The sequence below is a fragment of the Vipera berus genome, assembly GCF_964194415.1.
Source record: "Vipera berus genome assembly, chromosome: 3".
Lineage (NCBI taxonomy): Eukaryota > Metazoa > Chordata > Lepidosauria > Squamata > Viperidae > Vipera > Vipera berus.
This window is the reverse complement of record NC_138204.1, coordinates 111,449,164-111,467,200: the sequence shown is the minus strand read 5'-3', so window position 1 is coordinate 111,467,200 and position 18,037 is coordinate 111,449,164. Positions and strand designations below refer to the sequence as shown.

The 18,037-nt window shown below is 40.8% G+C and overlaps 1 protein-coding gene across 1 annotated transcript in view; it reads left to right on the top strand.

Moving 5' to 3' along the window:
- Positions 1 to 5,191: 5,191 nt before the first annotated feature.
- The window catches only part of AXDND1 (axonemal dynein light chain domain containing 1), a gene marked incomplete at its 5' end in the record, with an annotated part of 43,488 nt that continues 30,642 nt past the window's right edge, over positions 5,192 to 18,037 (top strand). Inside the window, 11 exons of the mRNA XM_081325530.1 lie at positions 5,192 to 5,210; positions 5,620 to 5,798; positions 6,771 to 6,871; positions 7,538 to 7,646; positions 8,290 to 8,375; positions 9,763 to 9,819; positions 9,916 to 10,024; positions 11,580 to 11,701; positions 12,057 to 12,197; positions 12,281 to 12,385; positions 13,185 to 13,305. Coding sequence (XP_081181656.1) covers positions 5,192 to 5,210; positions 5,620 to 5,798; positions 6,771 to 6,871; positions 7,538 to 7,646; positions 8,290 to 8,375; positions 9,763 to 9,819; positions 9,916 to 10,024; positions 11,580 to 11,701; positions 12,057 to 12,197; positions 12,281 to 12,385; positions 13,185 to 13,305 — 1,149 coding nt within the window. The remainder of the gene's footprint in view (positions 5,211 to 5,619; positions 5,799 to 6,770; positions 6,872 to 7,537; positions 7,647 to 8,289; positions 8,376 to 9,762; positions 9,820 to 9,915; positions 10,025 to 11,579; positions 11,702 to 12,056; positions 12,198 to 12,280; positions 12,386 to 13,184; positions 13,306 to 18,037) is intronic.

The following is an 18,037-nucleotide window of genomic DNA, read 5'->3' as shown; positions in this document are numbered from 1 at the left end:
TTCAAGGCATTTAATTCCTGCTATTTACAAACATGGCAGCATTAAGAAAATAGAGTTGTTGGGTTTTTTGCCATCTTCCAAGATTTTGTCCCCCAATTTCCTAGTCAGGCAACTATCCTAGAATTTTGGGTCATTATCTGCCACATATGGGAGACATCATGTTGGGAAGACTGCTGTAGATAATTCCTTTCTAACCACAAGTGATAACTGAGTGTATTTTGTAGACTTACCCCATGAGTATTAATGTAAAATGCATGCTCTCTGTGTGTATAGGTACTGTAGACTGAATCCTTAAGTACAGAATTTGAAGCTGAATACTATCATTTTCAGTCATACCATCTATTCTTATTTTATCTATATATCTTGTAGATAACTTGCTTTTGCAAACAAGTCTCTTGATGAGAAAACCACCCCAAATCAATATTTTATCATGTCTGATCAGAGGGAGCAAGTTCCAGCATTGCCTTCTACTTCAAAACAAGAGAGCAAACAAGTCAAAGATATTAACTCTTTAGTACTTATTAGCGACAGCAGTAAAGGTAAATCTCATAAGTATTATATAATGCCATTTTTTATTATCTGATACACTACATTTGTTGCTGATTTGGTTTTTTATGATTGGAATGTATTATTAATTTTTTAAGTGCCATAAGTTATTGCTTACAGCTGTGGTTTTAATCCTTTTACAAAGCTCAGAATCACTGTTGTAGATAGGTGGTCATATAAATTTAAATAAAATGTGTTAAGTAGTGGGTTCAGGACCACGTGGAGACAACAGAGCCAGGTTCAGCAGTAACAACCTTTATTGAGTACAGGACGAAGGTAACAAAGAACACCCCCCCTGCGTCCTTTAAATACCCCGCTTGGTCCACTCAGAACGTTGAATTTTCCCACCGTGGAGTGGCCAGCTAATCAGGACACTTACAGGTGCCACCTGGTGTCATCAGTGGCTACCTGCAACATGATAGCCCAACTATATACATAACACCCTTTCCCCCATGACAAGAACTAATAAACAACATATGGCCGCTCGACAAGTTGTTGTGAATATGTGCCCGCGCCTTTGACCTCACGGCCTCACATAGTCCTCCAGGAATGGCGGGGACTTCCGAGACCTGGCAGAGCGCCTCGGGCTGTAATTGCTGGCCTGGATCACCAACAGGTGGTTGACCCTGATGCTCCAACTCCCTATTGCCAATGAGCACAATATCTGGTTGTTGCTCAGGCCGCTCACGTAACCCTGGCCCGCGTTCAGTGTCTGTGGCAAACTCCAGCCAACCCAGAACATCTGCCAAAGGTTGCTGCTGAGAACTGACTGGATGTCCTGTTGGCACTTGACACGTAGGCATTGGCAATTGAAGCGTAGGAGTTGATGCAGGGTTTGATGCTGGAATTGATGGCAGTGCCGGCTGAGCCTGTATTGTCGATGCAGGGTTTGATGCAGGGTTTGATGGCAGTGCCTGCTGGGCCTGTATCGTTTGTTGTTTTTCGGGGGCCCTCTTCCTCAGTTGATCAGTGTGCCTTCTGACTTGACCCCCTTCCCCCTCAACAATATAAGACAGCAGCCCCGTTCTGTCAGCCACCACCCCTTGCATCCACATGTCTCCAGACCCATAGCGTCTGGCCCACACTAGTTCACCGATACCTAATTCCCTGGCGGAGCTGGGTTGCTCTGGCTCTGCAGCCACTCTGTCCGGGTGAAGTCTGTCCAGCTTTGTGACACCTAAATCTAATGAAATAAATAATCAAACAAACAGTTTGGGTGAGTTTGTAGGTCTCCAGTAGATAGGTGTGATGAGGTAGGTGGAAAATACTTGGGAACCCAGTTAAGTGACCCCTTGTTTATAAAAACATTGTTGTTTGCAGAGTGTTCCAGCCGAGAGTGATATTATCTCTGTATCTTAATCCGTACCTAAAATATAGGTTAATGTACAAACCAAATTTTTAAAGTAGTTTTCCAGACCCCCAAAATGCATATCTAATATATCCCTAGGGGTAGAAACTTGCCAAGTGAGGACTGAAGTTAAAACTTGGTTATGTGTTTTGAACATTCATTTCCTCTTTTAGAGATTATTATGTTCAAATCCTTGGTGTTTGCATGGATAGTTGAATTTTGTTTGTCTATGTTTGCTTTGTCTGGCCACTGACCAAAATAAACACATGATCTCTTTTATTTAATTGTTAAGAGGCAAGCAAGAATGATTAACCATACAGTCTGCAGTTTATTGTGCCTCTCAGCATAGATGTGGAGAAATGTGCAGTACATGTAGAAAACTATCTCAGCTGGCTAAATACCAGCTATAGTTATCTGTTTGTGCTAAGGGAAAAAGGGTGTCCGTCACTACTACTTATTGCCTTTGTGGTGCCAATATAGAAGAATCCAGTTCACTTGGAGGTAATACAGTATCACGTAGAACTTCGTGTTCCTCCTCAGGCTTCACAAACATCTCAGGTAACCTCACAAGTGAAGACGTCATTCACCTGTAGAGACTGGACTTGTCCAGTTGACATCTAACCTCTAGTGAATTTCATAATCTCATAATTCAACAATAGTACCTTCCAAATGTCCTGCCCATTGCTTGCAGTACCCCAGTAACTGCTGTTCCAGTCTATCCTTCCACAATAGGAACCATGTGACCTTAAAATAGGATGGCAAATTGCAAGAGTGAAGCATTGCCCTTTTGCCACTATGGTGTAGACTTGAACCTGAGTTCTTACCATGTCTGGACAGCCTTAGTTTTTTATTTTTGTTGGGGGCACTGCAGACATCTCTTTCTTTCTTAGAAGGGGAGAAGTAGATTTATCTACTGACAAAATATTGAATGCTTGAGTATATGTAATCTCCATAGCAGAAGTACAATTTTGTGTGTGGGTGGGGGAATCAGAATCACAGACAACAAAGAAACAGTATATTCTTTTATTATAAATTGTTAAACTTAGAAAGCATTCAATCTTTAGCTATCCACTTTCACAAATTAATTTCTTGCTTATTTCTGTTTTAATTGGAAATATTTTTTTTCAAAATTATCTTTTCCGGTCTAGTCTGTATTTTAGATTTTCTTGGAAATCTAAATATTGGAATTTCCTATGTTTTAACCCATACTGGGATAATATATAGCATTCAATGTACGCTTTCAATCTTACTTATATAGTAGTTGTATAATTGGGCCCACCATTTCACAAAATGTGGGGTACATTGCACTATCCATAGAAAAACAGAATAAAAAACTTAATTTTCCTCTCCAAAACAGAGAAAGATAAAAGGGAAGAAAAAAAGAAAGGGAGAAAGTATGAGGTACAAGGGGGGAAAAAAAGCTTTTGACTTCCAACTCTTTTTAGCACAGTATAAGATAACATTACAACCTCAACTTTTTACTTTTATGCATTAGTATATAACTAGCCATTTCTATAACAACAAATCTATCTAATCAGCAAAAACAAAGTTAAAGCTTCATTTTCTTTTCATCACAAGCACAAAATCCAGAAGTGATATCCAAATAAAAAACATATTCTCTTTGAATAGAACGACCAATTTCACCATTATTGCTTTATCTTCCTTGCTGTTGAAATAAGATGTATTTCTATTTGCACTTAATATAAATGGTGATAGTTTATAAAGATTATTAACAAAATTCACTGAGTTTTTTTAGATTCTTTAACCTTAAAGGGAAAAATATTTTTTTCATCCATTTCAAAATGCTAAGCTTTTCTTTAAAAACACTTCTAAAATCGAAACATTCTAATACATCCTTTTTTTAAAACTTCTTCTTAGCAGACATACTTTAACGTTCACTTTCAGACCAATAAAATTCCAACTAACTCCAATTAATTCATTAAATTTAGGTCACTCCCTCCAAGTTACTCTCCTATTTTTTTCTTCTTCTTTTTGCCATTGCCGGCAATGGGGTGGGTGTGGTTTCCCGGTGGTGCGTCCGGCTGTGGGCCGGCAGTTTAACACCTCTGAACTTAAACAGCAACTTTCTGCCCTTATATTTCTCCATCATTTTTTTTAAAGATAGTCCACACTTCCTTATTCTAGCTTCCCTTAGCAGCCTTCTTCCTTGTTTAACAAAAAGAAATCCCCCAAATGGTTCAGATCTTCAAAAAGGAATAGCAGGCTGTAGCTTAATTAAGATTAATAGTCCTTAAAAATGATTAAGAAGTGAAAGGCACAACTTAACTGTCAGTTTGAAAAATAAATGCCAAAATGGCTGCTTCTTCAACCAGAATTGATTGCAACTCCACTCCCCAGCTTTCCGCATGGAAACTGCTTTGAAGTACAACTTCTGAAGCTACTTGCAGATCTATTGCTACATTGGAGGCTCTTAAGGGGTAATTCTAGGATTTTCCCTAATCCAGTTGAAGAAGCTACAGTCTGTCTAGGGCAGGGGTAGGCAACCTTGGCTCTTTTATGACTCATGGACTTCAACTCCCAGAATTCCTGAGCCAGCATGGCTCAGCTTGGAAACCTCTCCCTTTCCCCTCAGCATGGCTAGCTCAGGAATTCTGGGAGTTGAAGTCCACGAGTCATAAAGCGGGCTAGGCCTAGGCCAGGGGTAGGCAACCTTGGCTCTTTTATGACTCCTGGACTTCAACTCCCAGAATTCCTGAGCCAGCATGGCTCAGCTTGGAAACCTCTCCCTTTCCCCTCAGCATGGCTAGCTCAGGAATTCTGGGAGTTGAAGTCCACGAGTCATAAAGCGGCCTAAGCCTAGGCCAGGGGTAGGCAACCTTGGCTCTTTTATGACTCCTGGACTTCAACTCCCAGAATTCCTGAGCCAGCATGGCTTAGCTTGGAAACCTCTCCCTTTCCCCACAGCATGGGTGACTGAGGAATTCTGGGAGTTGAAGTCCACCAGTCATAAAAGAGCCAAGGTTGCCTACCCCTGGTCTAGGGAAAAACCCTCAGAGATCCTTCCCTGGGCATGTAGTCAGTTTTCCATCTTCACCAGAAGTCCTAAAATCTCCTATCTGTGATTTCTATTGACTTGAAATATGGAGGATAAGGAATGAAAAATGTTTCTTCTCAGGTCTACCAAAATTTCCCAATCCAGTCTGCACAAAAGGGAACGGAAGGAGAAACAGGCTCTTTCTCTCTATTAGAATAATAAACCTACCTGCATTTAGCTGTAGCAGTATAATTTTTGTGCAAATAGAATAATACATGAAACCTGTTAGGTCTTGTCTTAGCATGGCCACCTCAATGTATGGTAACTTGAGAGGAAACACCACATGTCCAATTATGCACAACACCTGGTTCTTTGCTGAAAAGAATGGGAGACTGACAAAGTGATGCCTGGTGCCTTAGAATCTACAGTATCTCATAGTACTATTCCCTACTCATATTCCTGGTGCACTTCTGGGTGGCCTTCTCCCATCCTTGCTTTTGTCCCTCCCCCTTTTACTCTCTTCCCAATACTGGTAGTTCTGCTTACAGCTTTCAAGGACTGAATAAGGTTTCAAAGAGCTCCCAGCCCAAGATTGAATTGCCTGCCTGTGTGAGTAGATCTGTGCCTGTATAAGAGAGAGAACAATAGCAATTATACTTTAGATGGGGAAAAGGAAATCTTCCAGCAAATTATAAACAGAGTGTTTCTATGTCTCTCCTGCTCTTTCTAGAATTCCCCGAGTTAAGAAACAAAGCAAGTGTGGAAGTTCACTCCAAACTTCATTCAAAACCCTTGCAACGTGACTTCATCCCAGAAGAGATATTTGTTGCTCTGACTTCTGCTGCCAATTCAGTCCAATACCCTCCTTTTTTAAGACCACCCAAGAAAACAAAAAGTTTTGACTTTCAGGTCTGCAAGTTCATTTTCACTAGTAGAGTATTTGCTGCTTGAATATGAAATCTACACAGCACCTAACTGGTTAATGGTCTGCTGTAGTTCTGAATAATACCAACCATTGGGTCTTTCTTGCCAGGCTTGTATTAGCACAGGCAACCCTGGGTAGTTATTAGAGATACATGTATTCCCTTCTCCATCTTAGCCACAAGAGGAGACCTAGATATTTTCTGTCTCTTCCCAGACTGGAAGTAGTATTACAGGATAAGAGACCACTAAGCATAGTAAATGCAAAGTGACCTGTGAGAAATGAGTGGAAGAAACAAAAGACTTTCATTTTGGACATAGCAAATTAAACTAGAATTTTGAGATCATGTTTTGTAGAAAAAGTTCTAGTGGAGGGGTTCTTAACACTATACAGAGCCAAAAAAACAGATAAGCTGTATTGTAGCCCTTGTCAGCAGCATGAGATCAAGTATGCTTAACCTGTTAGTATTCCTAGTAAGTCCCAATTAAACCATGATAGTTTAGGTAATGTTAATTTCCTGCAGACTTCCACACAGTCTGCCTTTGTTTATGAGGATATCTTCAGAGAGGAGAACTTTTGCATGTAAGGCTATGTATACACTGTTTTCTATAAGTTCCAGCTTTTATCTAGTTGAAGACTCTTCTACAGTTGACAAATAAAAATCCTATTAAGAGCATAGAAATGCACCATATGCATGATAAATATGTACTGTGCATATCTATAGGAGGCTGATATCATTGAGAGGCATCAGTGAGAAAGAAGCGGGGATTAAAAGTGGTGCTTATTTAGTGAACTTCCAATGTTATAAAGCCTGAATAGAATTATTTATGACTGAAGCACACTAGTGTGCCTCTTTATGTCGTGTATAGTTCAGTTATGGTATTAGAGGCTTAAAATATCATGGGTACCCTAGGACTATCCAGAACTTTTTAAGTATGAATTGATCTTCTCTTCTTCAGGGTTGCATCCGTACAGCTGATGGAGTCTGGCAACATCCTATTCGTAGAAATAAATTTCGATACCTGATACAGCATCCTATCTGCTTGACTGGAGCTGGAAGGTAATAAGATAGAACACTAGAAAACCTTCAAATAAAGTTATTGACATATCAGCTGTCAGATTGTAAAACTTCCATAGCGTTCAGAATGCTGAAAAAACTGCAAAGCATGTTGTACTACTATAAATAAGGGAGGCAAATCTGCAGAATGGATTCAGTGATGTCATTAAACCAAAAGCTACATTATCTGGGTTTGCACAACATATTGCTGTTAACCATATTTTAATATGCTATGCAAATCTAATAGTTGCATAATGTACTGTGCATATCTAGTCAAAGTGTTTGAGACCATGAAATGATGAAGTTTTCAACCGAGAATAGGAAAGTAGAGAGCTGAACATCTGAGATAATGGGCAAATAAAGATGAAGATAATGGGAGATAATTAACAGTTCATTCTGAAAGGTGTAATAAGGCAAGAAAATGATTGGGGCAAACATTGTTACAATAAACAAAGCTACTTTGGGTGGAATGGGGACCTATTAACAGACAGGTTGGCAAGCAGGCAAAACTTTTGACTGAGAATACCTGGAAATTAGCATGGTATTTGCAGTCTGTGTGGTTAAATGATTGTATGTTAGTACTCTTCTCAGTTTTGGAGGAGAAAGAGTAGTCCAGCGAGTTCTGTAGCAGTTTCCCAATTAAACTTTTTTTTCATTCTGTTTGTTAAGGGATGTCTCTTTTCTGTATGATATCATCTCTCAAAAAGGATCAAGGGGTCCTTCCTCAGGTGCTGTACCTCATAAAAGTTTGAAGCAGGACGAAAGTGCAGCTAAGCCTGTGAGTCTGCCTCTTTGCCAAAACATTGATAGTATTAAGCACAGGGTGAAGATTTGACAACATTTCACAACTCTCAGAACTCAGAGAGGTATGATAGAATTTGGACTGAGCACTAAGCATTTACAGGACCAGGAGAGCATGTACTTGAAACAGCAGGGCAGGTTGTCATAAGCAATAATTGTGTGAAGTAGGGTAGGCTGAGAAAAATGGAATGGCTCATACTCACCCAGTGAACCTCTGTGGCTGAGGACAGACTAGCTGGGTTTTCCTACACATAAGTCTATTACACCATGCTGGCAAGCAGAGGGCTTGCTTGTTAGTGAAAACCATGATTTCAGGTAGACAAGATTTATCAATTGATTTTAAAAAATCTGGATTAAACAAACTGTCATTAAGGCAATTTCCCTGCTTCCCCAAGCTGTTTCCCTGTAAGAAGACACACAATCAGATTTTACTAATGTCTCCTGGTATATACTTTTGTAAAAAAGTTGTTTTTCCCCCCGTAAGTTTGAAAATGTAAGTAACACACTAAAAATGTCAGGAAGCATTTTTATGCATATCAATAAAAATCCTATCTTTGGGGGAGCTTGTGAACGTTTATTGTCTGCCTCATGTACACTCTTTTAATTTGTTCTGTTTTTAGAGAGCAAATGTAGCAGACACCCTTGTTCCAGAGGAATTTCATATTGTGAAGAACAGAGGTGTCCTGGGTTTGGAATATTATGATGAGTGAGTACTATTATATGCTTTTGTACCTAGTGGGATAAAATCAAGAGCATCTGAAGCTAGGTAAAAATACATGGTTAACTACTGGCTTTGCTCAAACCTCTTCATTCCTTTGCTATCTAATTCATGGGTTGCCACATCCACAGTTTCCAAAGTCATTCAGAATTTGAAAATAAAATTGAATCCTTCATTAATGGTTAGACAGTATAATGAAATTGGTGTAAATTAGCCCACAGATGGGCAACATTTTAGTGGCTGGAGAACCCATGCCTGCAGTGACCAAGGCAATGATGCAGAATGGGTGAGGTGATGATGATGATGATGATGATGATGATAACTTTATTGTCACTTTGAATGTACACCAATCGGCATACATCAAAATAAAATTTCATTGCATACAGCTCTCAAAGGGTCACCACCTCCGATATATACTCCTTGTTCGGGGCCCGCTCAAATTTCACATTGTCCATTTTAGTCTCTAGAGAGTGAACGATGGCAAACAGGACAGATGGAAATGGGGCTCCATGTGGATTAGCCCTCAAATTCGCTTGTATTCTGACAACCTCGCCTTCTTTCCTTTTTCTGATCCTGACTCTTCCACCTTTTCCTTTAAGAGGCGTAATCATGAATAGTGACAGGGACACAAGATTTGGAGAGATGCTTGGATTTTTTCCGCCAAACAAATGTTGCATTTATTTTAAGTCTTATTTTTGTATATATCCTGCCTCTCACTATCAGAAAATTGCACCAATTAAGTTTGGTAGCATAATAGAGAGGTCTTCTAAGGATAGAATAGGGAAGTCTTTGAAACATGTGGCTTCTTTCCGATATCAGAGTTAAACTGGGATAAAGATATAGTTGGAGAAGTAAGACAGAAAGTGTTCAGCATTCCTTTCCCAAATAACCCTTTCATATTAAATTAGACCTCAGCTGTCATCAGGTGCATCCAGTGCTCCATCACTGGAGATTTTTAAGAAGAGACTGGACAACCTTTTGTCTCAAATCATATAGGGTTTCCTGCCTGAGCAGGTGTTAGACTAGAAGACCTCCAAGGTCCCTTCTGACTCTGTTATTCTGTTATTTCATTATTTTTGTTTTGTTTTCAGTTCATTTTTGATATCCTGGAGAATATTATCGTACTACTTTCAAAATATGGGGAAAAGAATGATTTTTTGCATGGATATATGTTCTTAGTTCTGTACTAGCCTCCTTGCAAATGGGTGGGCTTTTAATATACGTCTGGGACAAATTGTGCTACAAATGCATTCAACTTCCTTTATAATAATGTTCTAGTTATATAAAGTATCAAAAATATTTAAAATAAACATACTATTAATCCTGCAATAAAAACCTTCATCAAGCAGTTTCACTGATTTTTTACTTCCTGCAGTAAATATACAACTCTGCTTGAAGATGAGGAAAACAGGCTGCGGGTTTTTCCATCTATGTAAGTAGCACTTATACACTGTACTGACATTCAAGATTCTTCAGTTTTGTGTGATATAAAAATTATTGGGCAATTTCTTCTCCTCTGTTTTATTAGGAAGCCCGCTGGGAGGCTGGAAGTTCTCCAGCTGATGAAAGTGATGGATACTCTGCTGGAAAAGGCTGGAACAAATGATGAGAATGTTGGTGGAACAGGGCTTTCACAGGTAATTATTTTCCCGAGACTTCTGCAGCTGTAGTTAGACTTGTGACCATTCATTAAGCAACTGTTTGAAATGACAACCGCACTGAAAATGTGACTTATGACCGGTCCTCATGTTTACGATCATTGCATTGTCCCTGTGGTCACTTGGTTACTTGGTTTGGGCATTTGGAAACCATCATATATTTATGAAGGAACAGCATGCCATGGTCACGTGATCACCATTTGCGACTTTCCCACCTTGCTTGCGACAATTATGCAATAGGGAACACATCAGGGAAGATCGCAAGTTGCAGTAATTTGGCGCCTTACTTAGAAGCTGTAGCAAAAAAGGTTGTGAAACTGGGTGCAGTCCTGTGTTGCCTCACCTAATGACCGTGCCACTTGGTCCCGTGGTCCCTGTTGTGGTTGTAAGTCAAGGACTACCTGTATAAACTTTTTCTTTCTTTTGATGTGATTAGTATAAAAGTTTATCTAGGCTGGAAGGAAATCTGCAAATAATGGTAGAGCAGGTGTTCTGTACTTAAATAGGTTGTGTTAGTAGGTCAACTTTTAAAGGCAAAATCCTAATCTTGCAGTGTTAGTTTGATATGCCATATCTCACTGCATTGTTCAGTTATGAATTCATAGTGGTGGTGATACATTGCATTTCATACATTTCAATAGAAAAATAGAATAAACTATTAATAATAAATGCCAAAGATTGTCAAGGGTTTTTGATGTGTAAGAGGCCTGACCCCTTGTCTAGTCTAAAGAATATTTCACAAATTCTAACTCCTTAAGCAAAGGAAACTGACTTCCATAATTGTTTTATAATCCCAGAGAAGTGTTCGTGGTACTCAATTTTATTTAGCTATGCATAAATTTGTATTGTCCCTATCTTATTATCATTTTAAATTAGCAGCATGATTAAATAACAATATCTAAATAACATGTCCCTATATTTTTTTCTGCAATTAATCATATTTTGGGGATTCATTAGGTTAATGAAGATTGCTCTTCTAGTTGCTGGTTTTAACAGAAAAATCAAAGAATGTTATTGATAGATGAAAATATAGCATGTTAATGTATGCTGTGTTTGGAAGAACAACTATCTTAGCATTTTTTAAATAAAGTACAGTATGCAATACCTTTCATTAAAATTAAAGGTCAAAAACTCTTTTTAAAAATTTCAGATGTAGTTCTTTAGGATATTCTGACTATTCAGCCATAACATTGAATAGTTGAGAGTGGCGCTATCAGTAGGATCTCTTCTATGAGTAATTCAACAATTATCCAACTAGAATAAAAATGATATTAAAATGTTAAATATATGTCAGAGTTTTTATTTTCTTTCTCCTAACCCAGGGATGTCAAATTGCTGGCCCATGGGCCGGATGCGTCACGACGAAATCGCGCCCACCCCATTGCCGGCAATGGGGGAAAAGTTCTGATACGTCGCGCGACATCATGTGACGTCGCGAGTTTGACGTGTCTGTCCTAACCCATTTAAAGGGTAGATACCCATTTTATACCTAGTTCTGCAAAAATCTTCATGGTTTCCACATATCTTTCCCAAGATGCACAATGTCCTGGAGGTGATAAAGGTGGAACAGAACATCTACAATATTGTGTTTCATGAAATCATTCGACAAGTCAGTGTGGATTGTGCAGAGCGAGGAGAACTCCTCTCTAAACTTAGGTATGGAGCTGTATAATCCAAAATCTTAAAATTATTCACAGCCAAATATAACAGTTTTATAAGTCTTCTGATTATTGGTATAGGATTAATTCTGAAGTGTGTAAGGTAAAGCCTACAACTATACCCTTTCTAGTTATCAATGGGGAGGAATGTCATAAAAGATACATGTTCCATTGTATCATCTAAATTTCTCTTGATTTTTAATAACCTAGTTCTGTCCAGTTTTATGTACAAATGTTCCATCTCTATTAGTAATTTCCCAGTCTTTGTAAAAATAAGCCTCCTTTTAAATTATATGCAAATATGGTCAAGAAAAGTAGATATTTTTCTCCTTTTACTTGTTTCTATCTTACAGGCAAAGATATGTGGAATTGCTAGAACGAATTCCTAGACAGATGAGGAATCTCTACAAAGAAATGATGGCACAGAGAGTAATGGATAAACACATTACTGATGAGTTATTCCATTTCAAGCAAGCTATAGGACAGCTGACAAGGTCTGGATCATTGCTTCGGTTTCATTTTGTGAACAAAAACTGTGATTGTTGAAAGCCTATGAATATATCTGTCCTTACTACAGGGAACTAAATACTATCCGAGAACATGACCACAAAACCACCTTTGAAGCCGAAAAAGCCTACGAGGACCTGGCAAAAGCAGTAAAGGAGTCAGAGATGAATGCGAAGTGAGTCTCTGATTATGTTGATGGCAATGTTAATCATTGTAGAATTTGAGTCTGGGGATCAGTATTTCTGAGTGAAAAGTGGGATAATATAATTTGGAAAACATTCAGAAATCTGCAAACTGTGCAAGAGCAATAAAAAGTGGACTTTGAAAGATCAGTAACTGTTTTCAAACTTCTTCAGTGGCCCCTCTTGGTGTCAAGGCTACACTTCTACAACTAATATTAAGGATTCCTAAGCTAACATCCAGTCAGTTCTTGGGAAAGGGTTAGAAATGTTTGATTTCTTTATATTATACAGCAGGAGTAAAATATATACTTGGCCAATGCAGCTTTTGTTTCAGTCTTCAGACTTTTTCTGGTTCTGATTTGTGAAAGTAAATACAAATCTTTTCTTGGATGTCTCTCGGTTAGATGATTCTTTCAGAATTGTGAAAATCTCACTAAAACTCATTATTTAGCAAATAATGATTGCAAATACAGCAAATAATGATTTTTATTATGTTCATTGTTTGTGTCTTTTACTTCATGATCTGATCAGGTTTTAAATCTGGTCTGTCATTCTAGCCATCTTTTTTTTTAACATATTGCCATTTATTAGTTTTATTGTAATTTCTATGTTTTGATTGTTCTGAAACCCTCAGAGTCATTAAGAGTGAGGTGGAACACAAGTTCAGTAAAATTATTTATTATTCTTAGATTACATAAAAATAATTGTTTTGAATATTCTGTAAATAATAAATAGTACATTAATGAGGTGAATTGTAGAGTGTGTTTTATATCATTTTCTCATGTCCTTTAGTCTTTTAGATGAATATCGTGAGCTGTACGAATTGCAGAGGGCAAGACTGGAGGCTCAGATTCATCAGTTAACGCTAGAAAAAGAACTGTGGAGCAGTGCCACATATGATATAGCCTTAAAGGTACCTGCTGAAACAGATAAAAGTGAACTAGCATATGATAAAGTACAGTAATTTCTTCTTAATGCAATTCCCTTTTAGTATTTTTGCCTGCAAATTCTTGAAATCTAATTAGTAGCTTTTCTCATTTATTCTTTTTTTATTTATGATGTCAAAGGTCCCAAACCCAGACCTGAGCACAACAGAAAAACAGTCACCTTTGGATCAAGGAAAACCTAGTTTAGTCAGGCTGGGAAAATAAAGGCACACTTTGGCTTACAAAGCATTAACCAGCAATCGCAAAAACAAAGTCAGTGCTGGGAGCTACTGCCTCCCAGCGCTCTAAATAGATGGCTACCGTGCCCCGCTCTGACTTGCTCACTTAACCACCATCCGGAGCAACGATCATGAGCACCCAACCCACAGAGTCGTTCCTCTTCCTCCAGCAAGCAGCCTATTCAGGGCTCAGTTCTGTGGCAGCAAGGCAAGGCAAGGGCTGTAGCCATTTCAAATCCCCTGCCATTTTTCTCACCGATCAGCTGTTCTCATATTTGACATTGAAATAACCATCCAGTTGCCATTTTTTAAAGAGGGCTAGCAGATCCTGCAGGTCTTTTCCTTGTCTTTCCATTTCCTGAACTGTTTATATTCTCTTCCATCTGTTTTTCTTTTAGATCCTCAGGCTCCTTCTGCTTTAAATAGGAAGTCTTTACCTGTTTCCCTTTTGTCAACTTCTTTTCTGTATTGTCTGTATTTGTTGAGCAGTTGAGTCTTCTGTCATGATATTTAATTGTTCCACTTTTTCTGTAGTATCCTGCATAAATTCTTTAGTTATAGTCATAACTTGCTTTTACATATCCAGGCTGTCTTGTTTTTTTCTGTAGCTTCATATTTCATCACCAGCTGTAATTAAGGTTTGAAGAATCTCTTTCAACTGACAAAGGGTTTGGTCCTGCTCTTCTTCCATAAGGAAGATCCATTTCTGATCTTCCATAATAGTACGTTTAAGCTGAAAGACTTTACATTCAAGAAATCCACTCAGTAAACAGCACAGTTGAGCTTCTCAAGGTTACATGTATCTTATCTATTTTCTGAGCTGTCAGCCAAGTCTCTTTTACACAATAACAGATTGCAATATCAAGTTTAGCCACAAGATGTCTCTCCAAAGTTATTTTGATCTTTTCAGTTTTTTCTTCTATTTTAAAAGAAAAAACCCAGATCTTCCATAAAAATAGGGAATAAAAATTGAAGAAAAATAGGAAATAGAAAATAGTCTTTTAATCCACAAATTCTAAGAAATAGATTCCCAATTAGGATCCAGTTATTTTTTCAACGTTTTAAACTCCCCTGGGTAGTCAGTCGCCGCTGTGTCTGGAGGGAGACCTGAAATCTCCCTTCCCTCTCCATAGGGGGGAAAGTACTTTAGCAGCTTGTGTAGGTACAGAAAGCAATTATGATTTAAGAGAGTAGATCTCACCCAGTCCTTTCCACACTGCTTTGAAGTTGCCAGATGGTGAGTGTGACTTCGGCTGTCTGGAGCCTAGTGACGAGCCATATTTCTATGGCCAGTCTTTCGTCCGCCAGTTTGAAGGGATTTGCCGGCTCCTTTGAGAGAGCTACCGCTCTCCTGTGATCCAGCGAGGGCCCCTCCTTGCTAGTCGTCTCTACAGGGCAACTTTCGACCCTTTTCAGGATCCCCCAGTGATGTGAAACTGGACGGGAGAGACAGAGCTCGTCTCCTAGGCATCCATGGCGGCCTAGTGGCAAACCAGAAGTTTGCTCACCGCCTTTAACTCTCTTCTTCCCTAGTTTTTCTGGGGTCTTTACTTTATGGCTCTTCCCAATCGGGATCAACATTTTTAGGTCCAAAAGGAAAAGGAAAAAGAACAGGTTCACCCAGTTTCAGCATGCTGTTGATAATCAGTTGTTTAGCGGAGCATTGCAGCTCCTCACTTTTCTTCTAGCTGGCAATGACTTGGGCTGTCTGGGCTTACCAGACAGCCTTTCCTCTGTCCTTTTAGAGGGTTTCTTCAGTCTGGACCGACTGCCATCTAGTCTGGACACCTGAGGCATCCCTCCTTCTTTGTTGCCCCTCCAAGGCAACTTTCTGACCCCTTGGGGTCACCGGGCAGAACAAAATTGGGCTAATAAGCCAGAGCCCTGGCTTCTTCCACCCGTCTCGTCGAATGCCAAATGGAAGAATCCATGATCCTTGCTCATTCACCTGCAGCAAAACAGCTCCAACCGCTACATCACTAGCATCGGCCTGGACGATGAATGGCTGGTCAGGATTGGGATGTTTCAGGACAGGCTCTTTTGCGAAGAGAGCCTTCAGGTCCTCAAAAGCTCATTGGCAGTCTAATGTCCATGCCAATGGCTGATCAGGACGTGGCTTCACCGCTGAGTGTTTCGTCTTTAACAGGTTAGTTAAAAGCAGAGCCACTCTTGTGAACGAGGGGATAAATTGCCTATAAAAGTTAGCAAACCCCAGGGAGTTCTATAATTGATGGCAGGTCCATGGTGCCTGCCACTCCAGTATGGCTCTGACTTTGGCAGGATCCATCTCCACACCTGCACCAGTTATACGGTAACCCAGATAGTCTAGTCAGGTTTGGTGAAACTCACACTTAGAAAGCTTCATTTATAGCTGCGCCTTCAGCAGTTTTTCCAATACTTGTTGAACCAGTTGAGTGTGTTCTGCCATGTCGGTGATGTAAATAAGTATGTTGTCTAAGTATACAAGAACCTCGCGGTACAGATGCTCATGCAATACCTCATTAATCAGTTGCATGAACACCGCAGGGGCTCCCTGTAACCCGAATGGCATTACTCAGAATTGGTAATTCCACAATGGGCAGTTAAATGCTGTTTTCCACTCATCTCCATGTTTTACTCGGACTCTATAATATGCCTCCTGTAGGTCTAAATTGGTGAAAACCCTACCCTTCGCTAGGTGGGCTAACATGTCTTTCATCAGTGGCAGGGAGTACATGTTTTCTACACAAACCCCGTTGATGCCACAAAAATCCACACACAGACGCAGGGTCCCGTCTTCTCAAATAGAACGGGAGCCGCAACCCGTGACTGTGCAGGCTGTATAAACCTCCAAGCCAGGTTCTTGTTGACGTAGCTCTGCAACTCCTCCATCTCCTTGGGCATCATCGCATACAACTTAGGCTTTGGGAATTCAGCACCCGGTATGATTTCAATTGCGCAATTGGTAGGACGATGGGGTGTGTGTGTAAAACATTGCATTCCCATTGACTAAAGACTTCAGCAAGATTGGAATACACTGAAAGAAAAGGGGGTCTGGATACCGCTCTCCCCTCTCCATGCTCCCCCTCCTCCTTGCTATCAACACCTTTCCGAGCCTGCTCGTGGGGAGGTGACCGAGGACCAATTCCTATCCACAGCTTCCTACCCACCAGATTGTAGGGCCCCACTTATCCAACTATGCCAATCCAAGAATAACGGCCTCGGTCATAGTTGGTACCACTGTGAACCGGAGTACCTCCCAATGGGCCCCCATTTCCAGCCATACTGGCTCCGTGACATGGGTTGCAGGGGCCCCTCCCAACAAGGAGCCATCAACCTGCTCAAATTTCATGGGAGTAGTTAGTCCCCTCACCCGTATCCCCAACTCAGCGACCACGTCCCTACTGAGGAGACACTGGATGCAACCAGAATTGATCAGAGCCCCATACTCCCCCCCTATGACCTGTCTGTGGTCCCATTAGAGCAACAGGGATCACAAAGGGACGTATGGATTCACTCACCATTGGATCCTCTGCTGCGTCATCCCTGCTATCATACACGACCAGCTGGTACCATGTCGCTGTCGTCGCCTCATCCTCCTTAGGGCCACCCCAGAGAGCAGGAGTCTCCACCTGGTGCATGGCTTGTGATTTCTCCGGGGGTTTCCTGGGTATGGTTCCCCCTTTTCAAGGAGTCCCTGCTTTATCCTGGGGAACAGGAACTGGACACTTGGCTACACAGTGTCCCGGCTGATTGCATCTGAAGCACCGGAGCGAGGGACGAGCAGTTCCAGTGGTAGGACCCACAACAGGGGCCAGAGTTGTCCGGCCTTTGCCTCTTGGCTTCTCCACAGGCCATCAAGGGCCTGGGGCCCCATTCCCTTTTAGGATGAAACTCACGCAGTCCCACATCCAGGTCAACCACTGCCTGGAACCATTTGTGTAACTGGCCTGGGATACCGTGGTATACGCAAGCTTGGCATAAGTCATGGTCCAAGCCCACCTGGAACTGGTGGATCAGCAGGCATTCTGGCCAGGTCTGCCACCTACTAGCTACTCGCCAGAATTCCCGTACATAGTCGACCACCAACCAGCTCCGTTGCTTCATCACCAGTAACTCTTCTTCCGCTCATTGGGCACGGGACCTGTCCTTGAAATGAGCACATAGAGCTTCCAGGAAGAGACCTGCATCTGCCAACTCCCTTGCGTGTTCACGGTGCAGGTCTGCCACCCACTCCGCAGCTTCACCCTGCAGCATCACAATCACTGCCACCACCGTAGCCCATTGTGAAGGGTAGAACCAGGCGTATTGGTCCAGGTGGCTGATGACCTGGCTGAGAAACAGTTCTAGGCCGTCTGGATCCCCATCAAACGTCGCCTGCAAGGACGGAAGACCCCAGAACACACCCTGGGGCCAAAGTCCCACATGTAGGGAGTGGGTTTTTATACCCTCTGGGGCTCTTGAGGTTGTTTCCTGTTCCTGTTTGAGGCTTTGTATTTCC